The sequence below is a fragment of the Colossoma macropomum genome, unplaced genomic scaffold (assembly GCF_904425465.1).
Source record: "Colossoma macropomum unplaced genomic scaffold, Colossoma_macropomum, whole genome shotgun sequence".
Lineage (NCBI taxonomy): Eukaryota > Metazoa > Chordata > Actinopteri > Characiformes > Serrasalmidae > Colossoma > Colossoma macropomum.
This window is the reverse complement of record NW_023494789.1, coordinates 38,793,278-38,809,114: the sequence shown is the minus strand read 5'-3', so window position 1 is coordinate 38,809,114 and position 15,837 is coordinate 38,793,278. Positions and strand designations below refer to the sequence as shown.

At 38.6% G+C, this 15,837-nt stretch overlaps 1 protein-coding gene across 5 annotated transcripts in view; it reads left to right on the top strand.

The window, feature by feature from the left end:
• The window catches only part of LOC118808519 (synaptotagmin-2), a 76,494-nt gene extending 61,839 nt beyond the window's left edge, over window positions 1–14,655 (top strand). For 4 of the 5 annotated variants that reach the window (XM_036571253.1, XM_036571254.1, XM_036571256.1 and 1 more), the window contains exons 4-9: window positions 2,992–3,123; window positions 4,271–4,438; window positions 8,161–8,328; window positions 8,647–8,764; window positions 9,690–9,823; window positions 11,001–14,655. In XM_036571253.1, the coding sequence (XP_036427146.1) occupies window positions 2,992–3,123; window positions 4,271–4,438; window positions 8,161–8,328; window positions 8,647–8,764; window positions 9,690–9,823; window positions 11,001–11,216 (936 nt within the window). In that variant the 3' untranslated portion in view covers window positions 11,217–14,655. The remainder of the gene's footprint in view (window positions 1–2,991; window positions 3,124–4,270; window positions 4,439–8,160; window positions 8,329–8,646; window positions 8,765–9,689; window positions 9,824–11,000) is intronic. The other variant, XM_036571257.1, reaches the window with a different exon arrangement.
• Window positions 14,656–15,837: the final 1,182 nt, after the last annotated feature.

The window sequence follows — 15,837 nt, the reverse complement described above, 5'->3', positions numbered from 1 at the left end:
TGCTCTGGAGCAGCCACACATGAGCCTAAGGCCACCACACCCAATGCCATGCATCAGCTAGAAGGATATAGGAGTATCATTGTGCGTTTTATTTAAGTACATGCAAAAACTAGAAGTTTTCTAGTGAGTATCCCGTACAACAGGGTTTCCCAACCACCACGAAGCACCCTCTGGTGGTCCTCAGGCCTATGCTGAGGGGAAGCCAATAGTCCTTAGTGGGCCAGCAATGGCACTTTATGTCATATAAACCAGTTAAAACACTACACCTCTGAATACAGCTCATCTCAGTGAAGTCTACGGCCTACAGAGCATGCTCAGAAATCTTCTTCCTCTTGTCCCTGTAGTGTGTCTTTTCTCAGAGTGCTGTTCTTGGTGTTGATGGCTCTCTTTGCTGTCTCTCGTTCTCTTCCTGGTGTGTCTCTTGAGTTCACCCTCTCCCTCTCCCTCTCTCTCTCTGCTCTCCCTCCCTCGTTCCCCTCCTGCTTTGTGTCTTTATGTGTGCGCGCCGCGCTTCTCGGCGCTTCTCCTTCTTGGCGGCGCTACGGTAGGTGAACGGACGAACGGCTCCCAACTCTTTGGCCGCCGAGTGCTAGTGCAGGGTTTGGCGGAATGACCATTGTAACTTCCTTGTTTTTTTTTCAACCTTTTACTGCTTGACAAGAAAAGAAACAAACAAAAAAAAACACAGGAAAGTTACAATGCAGATGATTACATGGACAAACCAATAATAACCAATGCGAAACCTTGTTATGAGAATGGAACAATTAACTCACTAATACTGACAGGTTTGAATACTTTAGTCAGAGGCAACCCATAAGACTCACAGATGCATGTGTTAAAGGGCATAGCTGCTTCTATGGGGGAGAAAAGCTCAGAACTATAGGCTGATGAGGTTTCTTTAAAACTTGAAAGTGGGAAAAGACATGATACAAATAAAAGAACATTAGAGAATCTGAGGAACATTAGTACATACTATGCTGTGCCCTTTAATTTGCTGCTATAGGGAGATTTTTAGGAATGGGCTTGAGACTGACAATTTTTTTGGTGGCACTCTGTCGAAGCACCAGCCACAGTAAGGACACACAGTGCTGTTGACCCAAAGCGCACACTCTAATTCACATTACACTCAATAAAACAGAAACAAGCTGAATGAAATATGGGAATCTGATGAAGAGCTCATGTCATTTTACTCCTAAAGTCCCAAAGGATTTATGCTTCTCAGCACCTTCCCTTTTAATTAATTATACTCTGAACAGGAACCAGTCCGATCCTGGAACAGTTTGTGAATCAGGACTCACTTAAAGGGGAACTCCACCAATTTTTCAAAAATTCTGCGTAATTAAATGGTTAAAATATAAACAAAGTCATTCAGAGTGGCTTGGTGTGAAATGCTCTGTTCTAAAGAAATTCACTCAGAATTGTTCACAGTGGTGGTGATAGGAACCAGACACAGAGAGAGGAACCCTCACAGAAAGTTATTACATGAAATAGTTATGACTATGCTGCCTGATGCCTGAGACATTGCTTCACGATAGTTCTGAGATCATATTTTTGGCCCAAAACTTTTTAAAAATCATTCATGGCAGAGAGATACATTCAAGCCGGGCGTTTTAAGGAAAAATAGTACCCAAATAAAGCTGTTTTTCAGATTTATCACTATCTTACCATCATCAGTATAATACATCAAAACTCAGGAAGAATGTTGGGTTCATTTTAATTGTAAATAAAATGGCAATTTTTGCATTGTAGACATTGCTACCCCTGGTATCAGTAAGTAGGTTTCTACGATGCACCCCATCAAACCTCTCTGACAGACTTTATTTAAGTTTTAGTGATTAAAATTATACAAAATAATCACAAGTCACTGGAATGAATTCCCCACAGATTGAGCCAATTATTTGGCTAAATTTCATCAGTGAGCAATCTTAATCAAAACTATCTTTAAGCAATTGTGGCCTTTATATAAGTTGCTAAGCTAAGTTGTACATTGAATATAAATTGTAAAATGTATGTGTTAAATCAGCTGTAAGAGTTTATTTGGTATTTAGATCCACTGATAATGCCCAAATGTTAGTAATGTGTGTTTTTCTGCACCAGTCTGGGTGCTATTCAAAAATACTGAAGCAAAAAATAGAAGGAAAACACAAGTCAGCATTTCAAAGTCCAGAAATAGCACAAAGGAATCCATTCCTCTTTAAATCATTTTTGCTCACCAGTTATTCCCCTGAGAATTACTGAGTAGCGGTGAATTAGATCATGCTGACGAGAAAATGGGCCTGCAAATGCGGCCAGGCAGCACTTAGTCACACGCAGCAATTTTGAGCTGCAATTTCTCAGATTATTATCTCAAAAACATAGGGATGTTTCAAAATATACATGAATGTGAACAAGTCACCAAATATATTTTCCTATGTTTCACATCTTGAGTAGTTTTACATCTTAAAGTAAATAAACATATTCAACTCAATACATTCACTAACATTGCTTTTAATGTATGAAAACTAACAGGGACCAAACGCTATAAGCTTGCTGGTCTTTGCTAGCATAAATACTAGCATACATATCAGTTTCATAGCAGTTACTGATGATTACATAGTAGATTAATAACTAAATAATAGGCCTGTAATTTACACTGGAGAATATTGCGAATCCAAACTGATGGGCACCAGTAGGATGCCAACATCTACGAACCACAAGATTCCACTATTTCCACTCAACATCCAAGACTATATGAAAAAAAATAATAATGTGTCACCAAAAGAAATTGTGAGCTCAAGTCATTTGCAACATCCAACCTTGAATGACTGCATTGGTAAGAGGCTGCTATAACAGGCATATGAACAGACAAGACCAGTTATAATCACATCTACACTCTATTGCACCAAGAGGCTAACAAAACCCTGAGCTTGTGGCATGCTGCAGACAGGAAACACCAAAACCCCTCACTGTACCTCATCCACTAAAGGCATTCATGCATGCTTCCTCCTGCAGAAACAACAGGACGATGACGACGAAGATGGAGAAACGGGTCTGACAGAGGAGGAGAAAGAGGAGGAAGAAAAGGAGCAGGAGAAACTAGGAAAGCTGCAGTACTCTTTGGACTATGACTTCCAGGATAATAAGGTGCCTCATTTCATCTTTCCTCGGTGATGTTTGAGTGATGTGTGGTGTTCACTCATGTTTTTTTCTTGTGATCTCTTTAAATAGAAATATTAAATGTAAGTAAGTGCTGCAAATTTCTAAACAGAAGGTTGTAGGTGGGGGTATCAGTCACTTTCACTCAAACTCCCAAACATCCATCTCTCCATTCAACAAAAGGATAGCATTTTTTATTAAATCTGATATTTCATTCAAACTATCTAAGAGCTGATATCCTACATTGGGGCACTGATTACTTTTGTGTGGTTTATGTACCAAAAACTGACTTAATTCATTTTGAAATGACCATTTTCCAAACTTTATTTTTCCCTTAAACAGACTGTTTTGGTTGCTGCACTTTTAAGACTGGAATATGTAAATGAACTCTGTTCTGACTGGCTGCTCCCAGCTCTAATTGGCTGCCATATATTGCACCTCGGTCCAGGCTGAAACACTCCTTATAACTGAAACACCCCAGGGTCTCGTCCCAGTAGGCCGTGCCTGGTAATCCTCCACCGGAAGGTGGGCAGCGGGCACCCTAATTAGATGCCTGAACCACCTCAACTGGCTCCTCTCAATAGGCGAAGATATGTAAATAAATAGATTTTTAGAAAGACTTAAAAACAGGACTTATTTATTATTATTATTATATGGACTTTATTAGCTGAGGAGAGAACAGATCATTTTGAAACTTTAACAATACTTTGTGCATATGTTCACCTACCTTCACCTAGAACAACAAACTCTTTTATTTTAAATCTTTTATCTCATTTTTTCTATTATATGGACGCTTTAAGGCATTTTTCATTTAGTTCTTCAGATTTCTCCATCTGAAGGTATTTGCATTGCACTGAGGGTGATCCATTGAATTTTATTCATTTAAACGTCTGCATCCTTTTCACATAAATAGAATATATTCCATCAACAAAATTATTGCAAAAAATGAGAGAAAAAAACTGTGCTGATGTAATATATTATATTTATGTAGAAATTATGTGCACAAGTCAATTCAATACATTTTGCCAGTGAATGAAAAACTGTTTATTTCAAAACTGGGGAGGATTTTATGCTTCCCTTCATGTCTCCTCTACTGATACCCTTTTTCTTTTTTATCTGCCACTTCTTTTCCCAGTTGACAGTGGGGATCTTGCAGTGCGCTGACCTGATTTCTATGGACTCTGGAGGAACTTCAGACCCTTACGTCAAAGTCTTCCTCCTCCCCGACAAGAAGAAAAAGTTTGACACCAAAGTGCACAAAAAGACACTCAATCCTGTGTTCAACGAGACCTTTGTCTTCAAGGTTTGTTGTTTAAACAATGCTTTTCTGCATCCCTCATTTAGAAGTTAACAAAAGCGTAATCTGCATCGCCATAGTGCTAAAGCATTTTTACATTTTACAGAGAATGTGATGTACTAATAGGCCTAAATAGTGAACTTACTGAAAGTACACATTAAAGTATCAGTACATAAACGTAGCATTAACTCTCTATCATATGAGCATCAGACATCATCAGGTAAATTAATATTATGTAGAAGCCAAAGGCCCCTGCTCTGGAACATGTTCATCTAATGAAAACATCTGTTATAAGATATCAGACATATGATGTGAAATTGTTGTATGGGTAGCTTTCCAGGACTTAGTATGACTTTGCCTCCAGGGTGCACAGTATAATGAGGAGTGGACAAATGCAGTGAATTTTCTGTACATGGTTCTGATGATCCTGCAGTTGAAAACAAGTGAAGCAATGTGCTGGAAGGCCTTTAATACTAAGTTTATGGAGCAAATATACTGCAAATTTCCCTGTAAGGTTGTATGTTTATAACTGCGGCCCAAATAACAATCTCTGCCGTTGGGACCATGTGGTGTGGATAAATGGTTCTTTGCATGGTCTCTATGCATGGACTAAGAACCTGTTTGAAAATGGTTCCATATAGCACCAAAAAGGTTCCGCTAATGTTATGAGTCAAACAACCCTTTTTCAGTACAGTAGAGTGTAGAGCTTTTGTTTTCCCACTCAAAATTACAGTAGCCTCAGAATGATATATTTCTTAAAAATATTAATGTTAAAACATATTTAACACAACATATATGAGAAAAAAAGTAAAACAGACATTTGTTCCCATTATTCCAATGTAGCTGATCCACCAAGACATGTTGGGCGTATGAAGTTTTCTTCCAAAGTTTTTCACTGGAGCTACGAGGCTAATGTAGCTAACAAGTACTAGCTATCATGTTTTGAGAGATTATACCCCACTTAAAAGGCTAGCCCTGTGCAAACTGCATGTTTAAATCATCGCTCATTTGACTCAACACTAAAAGTTGTATGATATACTGTTATCTATAAAAATGGACAATGCATTGTCCGCTAGCTTAAAACAGTAGTAGTATTCTGAGGCCTGAATTGTTTATAGATAACAATGTCATACAGTGCCGAAACCACAAAAGCAAGTCTATTTGAGATTACTTAATGACTCAATACAGTTTGAATAAGGTATGTGATGATTTAGGAATGCATTTAGCACAATGCTAATTGTTGGTCATGGGTTTCCATTACTTGTTAGCCTTGAAAATAAAGAAGCAAACTTTGCACACCAGTTACGTCTTGGCTGACTGATTACATTTAGGGTAAGAGGAAAATAGTTTAATTTAGGTTTTTCACAAGGATTCTTTCATTTTTCACTGAAGCAATGAGGCTAAGCAGTGAGGCTATCAAGTACTAGCTAACAAGTACTGGGAGATCATGTCCCACTAATTAGGCTAGCACTTTGGAAACTGCATGTCTAAATCATCGCACACTTGACTCAACACTTACAGTTGATATACTGTTATTTATAACAATGAACAATACAATGTCAGCTAGCTTAGAGCAGTAGTAGCATAACAGGCTATCATATAGTGTTTTTTTTTAAATAATTCATGTTGGTGAAATGTGTTAAAAAATGCTGTTGTTTTCATCTTGTTCTCTAACTCTCCAGCACTGCTGGTGCTTCAGGCTTAATGCCTGCTTTGGCTAAAGAGCGAGTTTTCTTTCCCGTAGTCACTAATAAGCTCTACAGGGAGCTAACGGGCCTCTGGTGGTCAGCCATACGGCTACAGCTCGAGCTCACTGCCTCGCTGTGAGAGAGCTGATCTGGGACAGGAACCATTCTCCATCTTCTAAGCAATCTGTCTTACAGTGAGAGGCCGACTGTACATTTTAAAAAAGGAAGGCCACATTTCAACACTGAGTCCGTGAATGAAAGAAAGAGAGAAAACAAGCGAGAGAGGGAAGTGAGGAAGTCTGGTGAGCTTGCTGAGAGGAGGGTAAACAGAGAGCAGTCGACTTCATTTTATACCTGTCAGCAAATCGCAGCACATTCATTTTCTTTGATGTTCCTGCACTAATGAGTCAGTGGTAGACACAGCTTATGATCTCTGTCAGAAGAAGAATTAGGATTTGTTTTGCTGTATTGGGTGTTTTAGGGAAGAATACAGATCAAGTAGGTCAAAGACTTCAATTTCACTATATAAGACTTGTTTGCTAAAAATGAAGCAGCATTAGCACTAGACTCATAATGCCACTGTTAGTCATTTGTTGAACAAGGAATATACCAGTTAGCCAGATTAATCACAGTGGTGCGCAGCACAACTGGCATTACTAAAACGTTCTTGTCTTTGCTTGCATCATTTCCACCAGAAAGGTCTCCAAATTCCCAAATGTACATAGTTCCATTTAAAAAGAAACCTTATACATTTTTTCTTGTACTGTATTTTTTTCTGATGTCCATTGATGACGTTTTCGTGGGTTTATGTACCAAAAACAGTCAGAATTCTTTTTTACATTATCATTTTCCAGCCTCTTTATACAAGGCTGTTTTTGTTAATATTGGGATATGTAAATGAGCTCTGTTCTGATTGGCTGCTATGTATTTGCCTCATGTAAAAATCAATCTAGGCTAAAGCACTCCTTATAATTTTAGTTATAAAACAGGCTGTTTTTGCAGCTTAGTTTCCATATATGGACTGTAATGACTGGAGAGTGAATGGTAAGTTTTGAACCTTGTTTGACAATGTTTACATACTACAACCCTGTTTCCAAAAAACGGGAAACAGTGCAAAACGGGACATTGTGCAAAATGTAATTAACAACAGAATGCAATGATGAAACTGAGAAGTTTTATTGTTTATGAAAAATATGTGCCTATTTTGAATTTGATGCCAGCAACAGGTTTCAAAAAAATATGGGACAGGGGCATGTTTTACACCGTGTTGCATCACCTCTTCTTTTAACAACACTCTGTGGGAGCTGTTTAGGAACATTTTCCTTTCCAAGTCATCCATGCTATGTGCACTAATGCACTCCCATACCATCACAGATGCTGTTTTTTGAACTGGTAACAAACCAGAAGGTCCCTTCCCTTTTAAGCCTGGAGGACGTGGTGCCCATGATTTCTTAAAAGAATTTTTCACTTCGCCTCTGTCCATCTTAAATGAGCTCAGGCCCAGAGAAGGCGGCAGCATTTCTGGATCCTGTTTATATATGGTTTCTTCTTTGCATAGCAGAGTTTTAACTTGCATTTGTGGATGCAGTGATGAACTGTGTTCACAGACTGTGATTTTCCTGTGTTCCTGAGCCCATGCAGTGATTTCCACTACAGAATCATGTCTGTTTTTAATGCAGTGCCACCTGAGGGCCAGAAGATCACGACCAGCCAATACTGTTCTTTGGCCTTGTCCCATACAGAAATTTCTCCAGATTCTTTGAATCTGTTTTTTTATGGTGAACCCCTCCCCATCTTACAGAATAGGAGTTGACTTGCAGTACATATTTGTTGCGCTGTGAATCCACTATAGGGGTTTTCATTTGTATGAACTCTTATCTTTTCTGTTTTATTTGGTGATACCGACCTTTTCTGTCTATATAGGGACATTTAGCACGATTTACTTAATTCAACACAATCCTTACTATTCTGTAAGAAATATAATTACTTCATATAGAAGTTTTTAGCAGTGTTCATTTTGCCTGGTGGTTTCCCCTTCAGGTTCCCTACCAGGAGCTGGGAGGAAAGACTCTGGTCATGTCTGTGTACGACTATGATCGCTTCTCCAAGCACGACATCATTGGTGAGGTCAAGCTGCCCATGAACACAGTGGACCTGGGGCAGCCCATCGAGGAGTGGAGAGACCTGGAAAGTGCTGAGAAAGAAGAGGTGAATTGTCCGAAACATGTTTAAGGCCTTTCCTTAACGTAATTCATACATTGGAAATGAACTTTTTATCTCAATTTAGGAATCTATTTCCTCTTTAGGGAAGCAGAAGTGTTTTTTTCCAAGGCAATGCTCCAAAGACCTCTTTAGATCTGTTTTTAAAGGTGTAAATGTTCATTTCATTTCCATTTACATGAACTACATACATTAAAATCTGTCTACACAGCCTTGAAGCATGAAGAGCTGCCATGCAAAGTATCTTGGTCACCTCCTCATCTGCTGCATATGTGATTAATCGCCCCCTTTTCTTTCTCTCTGTAGCCAGAGAAGCTTGGTGATATCTGCATCTCACTACGATATGTCCCCACTGCTGGCAAGCTGACCGTTTGCATCCTAGAGGCCAAGAACTTAAAGAAGATGGACGTGGGTGGACTGTCTGGTGAGCAGAACCAGCTGAGCTGAGAAGTAGAAATGACCCTGAACTAAGAAATGTTAGGACATGAAAGGGGAATTTCAGGAGTTGATGAGATGTAAACAATGTCAATGAAAAGCAGAATAACAGATTGGTTCATTGGAAAGAAACACACCAGATCGTTTTTTTACGGTGGTGGTGATAGGAACCAGGAGTCAGTATGTCTACAACACAAATGTAGTGTTTATCCAAAACCACCAGTAAATATACTTGTATCTTTGAGTTTGTGTGTGTAATGTTGCTAAAGATAAAACAGTGTTAAGCTTTTTTGGGGAACTATTTTGCCTTAATACACCCTGTATGTACCTTTCTGCCATGTAAATTATCTCCCAAGACTATCATAAAACAACGTCCCAGGTATCAGGCAACATATTTGGAATCATTTCATGTAATAACTTTCTATGAGGGAGCTTTTAGAGGCATTAAACTCTTCAGACGTCTGGTTCTTATCGCCACCACTGTGAACAATCCTGACTTGGTACATTTCTAGAATGGAGCATTAATATTTGATTTATTTATGCTGCAACTTAGAAACATCTGTGAAATTACCCTTATGAATGTCAGTTTTACCTAAAACCAAAGACTGACACTGACTGATCACCAGACCTGTCCCTGTTGTATTGGTCATACCCAGCCAGGTTACTCTCAAAGCAAAATTCCGTGGCAATTACTGCTACTGATTACCTGATTATAATGAAATTAGTAATCTGGTCTTGAAGGATCTGATGTTCTGATGACGCTTCATTAATGTTTAATTGCTGTCCACTTGAAGATAAAACAGTATCTCAGAGTAAACTAATTAAAATTCTCCTGAATTTATACACATATTCTGGAACATATCTACAACAAGAGAATGTTCTTTAATTTGACTTCTGAAATTTGACTTGTGCAGATCCATATGTGAAGATCCAGCTGCTGCAGAATGGCAAGCGTTTGAAGAAGAAGAAGACCACAGTAAAGAAAAACACACTGAATCCGTACTACAACGAGTCCTTCAGCTTTGAGATCCCACTGGAGCAGATGCAGGTATGCTGCAACACCCGAATTTATAAAAAGCATAGAGTTCGTTACCCTGTGGAAGGAAGTACTGCAGTGAAGATTAGTTTAGAGATTTGCTATCCAGTTCCTGAAAAGTATTGATATCACTAGTTATGGCTGGAAGCTGGGAGATGGCTGGGAATATGTTGTTCTGGAGATGTTCTAGAGGTCCTCATGGACTAATGGTTGAGTATTCTATGTTTAAGTAGCAGAACATGAGAGGGAGTGTGTTATTGTGAAGAGCATCATGATGTTTTTTGTAATACACACGACCTCAAACGTTAAAAAAAAAAAACTAAAACAAAGAAGCCCAGAATAGAATGCTTTAATATTTGCAATTCCTTTCACCAAAAGAAGCAGTAACTTTTGCATAACTGATAGAGCCATAAAACTGTTGCAATTTCAGGTTTAGCTTTTTTAGCCCTTGCTGGATTAATCTGAATGTCAGTTTGTTCCAGTCAGTCTATAAAGCATGTCACAGACCTTCTTGTTTGCTGAGTTCTATTCTGTTTGTTTCTGGCTAATTCCAGTTTGTTTAGTTGACCTGTCACAGCTACTGACCCAAAAGCTACACACTTAAAAAAGATGGTTATCCAGTGTTTCTTTAGCAATATAGAACCGTGTACCACCAATCTATATAGAACCATGAACACTCAAAGAACCCTTTGCATGATTTAAGGGTTCTTTGCATCATCAAAGCGTTCTTCAGACTGATGGGGAATGTGCTGTAGATGGTTCTATATAGAACCTATATAGAAAGGGTTCTGTATAGCACCAAAATGGGGGTTTTCTATTGTTCCAAGCTTGACATTGTAACAACAGAAGAATGCTTAGGGTTAGGACTAGGGTGAAGGTTGGGTTTAGGTTTTGTGTTAAGGTTAGGGTTAAGACAATTATGGTCAGTTTAGTATAATTATCAGGATATATTTAGTATATATATATATATATATATAAGTTTAGGATATTTAGTTGAATGTAACTTAAAAGTAAATTAAGTGTCTACAAAGCATCCAAAGTGGACTCTCCAATTACAATATTACCACCAGGAGTTTCTAATATGGTCATGACGTCAGCTACAGAGTGACACATGACTTCAGAGGTCTGTTTATCATGTTATCATGTAAGGCAATCTTACTTTCAATACTGTCTTTGTTTTGCAACCTAGAAAATCCTTGTGGTGGTCACCGTCTTTGATTATGACAAGATCGGTAAGAACGACGCCATCGGGAAAATCTTTATCGGCAGCAAGGCATCGGGCACGGAGCTGAAGCACTGGTCTGACATGCTGGCCAACCCACGCCGCCCCATTGCCCAGTGGCACACCCTCAAAGAGGAAGAGGAGATAGACGCCACGCTGGCTGGCCTTCACGCCAAGAAGTAACACCACCTCTCTATAACTCGACTAACCAACTAACCCCCCCTCAACAGCCACCACTGCATGAACCCTGACCTCCTTTACATCTACACCAGATAATCACACAGTATCCAGAAAAATATACTTGAAAAAGTAAACAGCATCGCTGAATGTGAAACCTCCATGTCTCCATGTAACCTTTTCACTATGTAGCGTACATTTAGTAGAAGCATGGAGAGTGAAAGGAGAGCCAAAGCAGGTTTCAGATTGTCATCCCTGTGCTCTTCAGCAGAGGGATATTCGCACTTGATGGAGGCATATGGCCTAAAGCACTGACACAGCATCGTTACACAAGACATTTTGTTCTCTGTAGTCAATTACATCAACTTTAAACGGAAAATAATCTCACTGCATGTAAGTAAATTATTAATGAGGGCAGCTCCCAAGAGTGAGAATATGCTAAAACTACCTGAAGATATGAAGATACTCATCTGTGTTGGTAGTATAGGAAGGTGCCAACCAGGCATCAGAAATATATTTCCAATATTTCCAACATTGATCTAGCAGCTGCAGTTCGCTAAATGTTGGGTTATCTACCATTTTCAGTACGTTAAATATTTAATGTCGCACTATTGAGTGCTTTCAACATGGATTTGTTCCACTTGAAAAGGGAAAAGCAGCCTATTCTGTGGTTTACCGGCCGCTCGTTCTGCTTCTATGAGCTGGCTCAGAGTGCCTGAATGAATATGCGTAATTAATCATCACAATTTTTCAGCGTTCACGTATTTCATGAATAGTCCCAGGTGTATTGAATATTTTATTGTATGATGAAATTGTTTACAACGTGTACGAAAACTTTTTCGGGCTGCTGGATTTGACTTGAGACTTTTAGATAACAGAGTTGATTCTGTGAATGAGATGCTGAGAAGATTCAGGGCTATGTGGAGTGATTTACAGCTCTCTCTGTTTATACGCTGTTGAAGAATAGGCTAATAAGTGATAATAACCAGTTACCATTTAATGTTGCATTATGTCTAAAATAATAATACTTTTATTTGTCTGAGGGCTTAAAGAAGGGATTATGTTATTATTGATTATATTACTGTGCCAAACATGGACTGACATCACATTCATGAGTTACATTACATTGGCCCATTTTAACAGATACCATTTGCAGTATAGTGAAACTGGCCAAGAATGCTTAGTGAGAACCGATCTATTTCCATCTGTTGGTACCGGTATGTACTCTTGAAAGCTTCTAATCCATTTTGATTCCCCTCTTTTCATCATCTCACATACATTTTAATACCTCCGGTTAGTCCACTGCCTTGTTTGGAGCATACAGATCTATTCAGTACCACATCACTCTTTGAAATGCCAAAGTAACAATAATAAGGGACACAGTTCAGTTCAGTGGAGATGCGATGATCATCGTCCATTCATTTTACACTTGAAGGGCAACATAAGGCGATAGGCAGCATTTAATCCCAGTCCATCAGTGTGCACTTCTTTCCTCATAACTGTGCTCTGTACATATGCATTGATCAACTTTGTTAATACAGCATGTATCTATAACTTGATGTACATAGAAGCATGTTCTGAAGATAGAGCATAATTATATTGTGTATGTGTGTGGCACTTGTCATTTTGATAATAAAATGTAGAGGAAAAATGCACTGACTGCACATTTTATTAAATTTTCCCAGAATGGGTGTAGGACTGAATGTAAATCTAGAGCTATATTAATAGAGTCTTTCAGGTTACTTTTATTGCCTGAATCTGAAGAGTGCTACTATGAGCTGTGTTATCCAATTAGAGTCCATATTTGCTGTTTAATCTGTAATTTGTTCGTTTATTCATGTGCTGATTATGTTTTCTCTATGTTTGTTCACTTGTTAACACTTCTGTGTCCATTTAAGTGTGATATTACGTTTGGGCCCACAATATTCTGCTCTTACTTTGGTTACAGGGGGACTCAGCAGATGTTTTCTAAATTTCTGCATAAATGAATGGCCAAGATGTGAACACAGTCATTCACAGTGGTTTGGTGTGAAATGCTCTGTTCTAGAGAAACTTAGTCAGAATTGTTCTCAGTGGTGGTGATAGGAACCAGACATCTGAAGCATCTTTTAATGCTTGTAAAAGCCAACTTGCAGAAAGTTATGACATGAAATGGTCACAGATACATTGCCTGAGGCCTATATGATACATTTGAGACCAGATATTTGGCCTAAAATGTACTTTTAATAGCTACTCAGAGGGTGGCAGAGGTGCATTCAGGGTGGCCCATTTTAACAAATACCATTTACAGTAAAGCAACACTGGCTAAGAAAACCATAATTTCATAATTTATCACAATATTACCTTCATCAGCATTACATACAGTAACTTAGAGGACACATGTAGGTTCAGGGGTGGTTTTGGACAATACAATATTGTGTTGTACCCCTGCTTTGTGTTGTGACCTCTGGTTTCTCTCTATTGAAACATTTCACACCAAACCACTCTTTATGACTTTATTCACATCTCAACCACCGAAGTATGTACAAAATTAGAAAAAATTGGTGAAATTCCCCTTCAAAGAGTAAGATAACCATTGTCGAAAGCCATACGTTGGGGCCTTTTCCGCAACAAAACCTGCACCTGGCTGCTAGAGATAAATCTCATTATAAATCCTTGTGAAAAAGGATGTGAAAGGTAGTTTCAGTGTAAAAAATGACTGACTGTCTGTTGAAAGGCAGTTTTATTTCTTTAAATGAACAGTTCACCAAGAGATCAAGACTCATTTCACGCACCCATTTCATAAACACATGCAGGAAAGTATTAGTATGCTAATGCTAGGCTACCTCCACAATCAGAAATTAATTACTTTAGCATTTCACTTTGCTCAGTATAGTGCTTGCAAAAAAATGATTAGTAGTTTATTACAATTCTAGCGACCCACAAGTAAAAGTGGCATGATTTTATTATGCAATTTGTGTCTACATTGATGTATGCCTGCGTGTGTGTGGATGTGTGCGGGTGTAAAACGAAGCATTTCTATTCATTAAGGTTTGATTTCTGTTTTCTACTGAATGGTTTGCCATATGGCTAAACGACACTGATGGATAATGTTCCATCTTTTCTGAAGGAATAAGAAGAATATGTATCATTGTAAAGGGTATTGTCTTCAAAGCCTGTTGTCTAATGTGCTCCTTTGTTTTCTTTTATCTTTTCTTTGAGTTAATTATTTCTTAATGTTGTACCTTTATATGTGGGCCTTTTTTCAATGTTTCATGAAGGGCAGTTTAATGTCTGCCATTGTGAAAAAGCTGTGAATAGCCTAATAAGATGTTTGTTTATTTGTTTGTTTTTTGCCCGTATGCAATGCCTTTGGAACTCCATGCTCCGCCCACAAATGTGTTCTGTTGTGGCAACTGTTGCTAGGTGGGAGAAGCTTGGCAAAAATCAAATTCAACCAAATCAGAAGAGTGTAATGCTTAAACATTGGAGTGTACAAAGTTTGTTTAGTGTCGCCACATAATGTTTTTTGTTCTTGTAGCAAATCAAGACCAGCCAGATTAGCGATTAAAAATGATGAATTGCTAATATTACCTCACATATGCAACACAAACACACCTGATCTGCCCTAATACTGTAAACTTTCACACACATACAAAAGAAATATAATTTAAACTGAATAACGCACTTTAAATGTATACATATACATTAAATGTATATATTTAAATGAATATATTACAGCTTCTCATTAGACTGAATGGGATTTTCACCAACGCTTGCCCACAGTAGCTATGAAAAAACACATTTGTAGGCGGAGCATAGACAGGTCAGTTGTGAGGATAAGAAGCTTTGATGTAGGGGCATTATCAAAATGTTTTGATTTGTCTTTTTCATCTTTAATATCTTATTTTTTTAACTTTGAGGTCATGGCGACAGTGCTTATTCTCCTGCTACCGTTGCTTTAACGTGCTGTGTGCTTTTTCAGTTCTTTCGAGCTGCCTTGGACTTCTAATGCCGCTGCTTAGGACTGCTTGCGTGTGTGTTGTGAGCCTGCGTTGCAATAGGACCAATGCAGAATAAAAGAAATGTCTTCATGTTTCTTCTGTGACCATGATTGAAAAAGCTGCAGGGGCTCTTTACTCCCCTGCCAAGCAGACAACAAAATCCCAGTCTTCCCTGGGACACTGTGGACGCCAATGACTGGCCCCAATCCCCAGTTTTCAGACATTTAATTCCACCACCTGTCAGAAACCATGTCAATCGCAAAGACCTCTGCAGATGCAATACTGCCGACACTGCTGCTTACTAACACCACCTAACCCACTCTGTCCCTGCGCTCATCTCCACCGTGTAAAGACTTTTTCCAAAGAACTGCTCGCCCTCGTCCCTTTTTTGTCTCGTGTAGAGGTGATCTGTATCAGTGATTCCTTTTGTGGATGCTTTGGCATGCTTTACCTTCTCTTACAGAGGAACACATTTGCCACTGGAAAATAAGCTTTTGCTACTCCTGTAGCTTAATGTAGCTTATTGTCATCCTGTATACCAGAAATGTTAATACTTCAAGAGATACCAAGCGTTAAAAAGTCTACATGCAGATTCATCCATTGGTTACCGACTAGCTAATCATATGAAATAAAAGCCTTTTAAA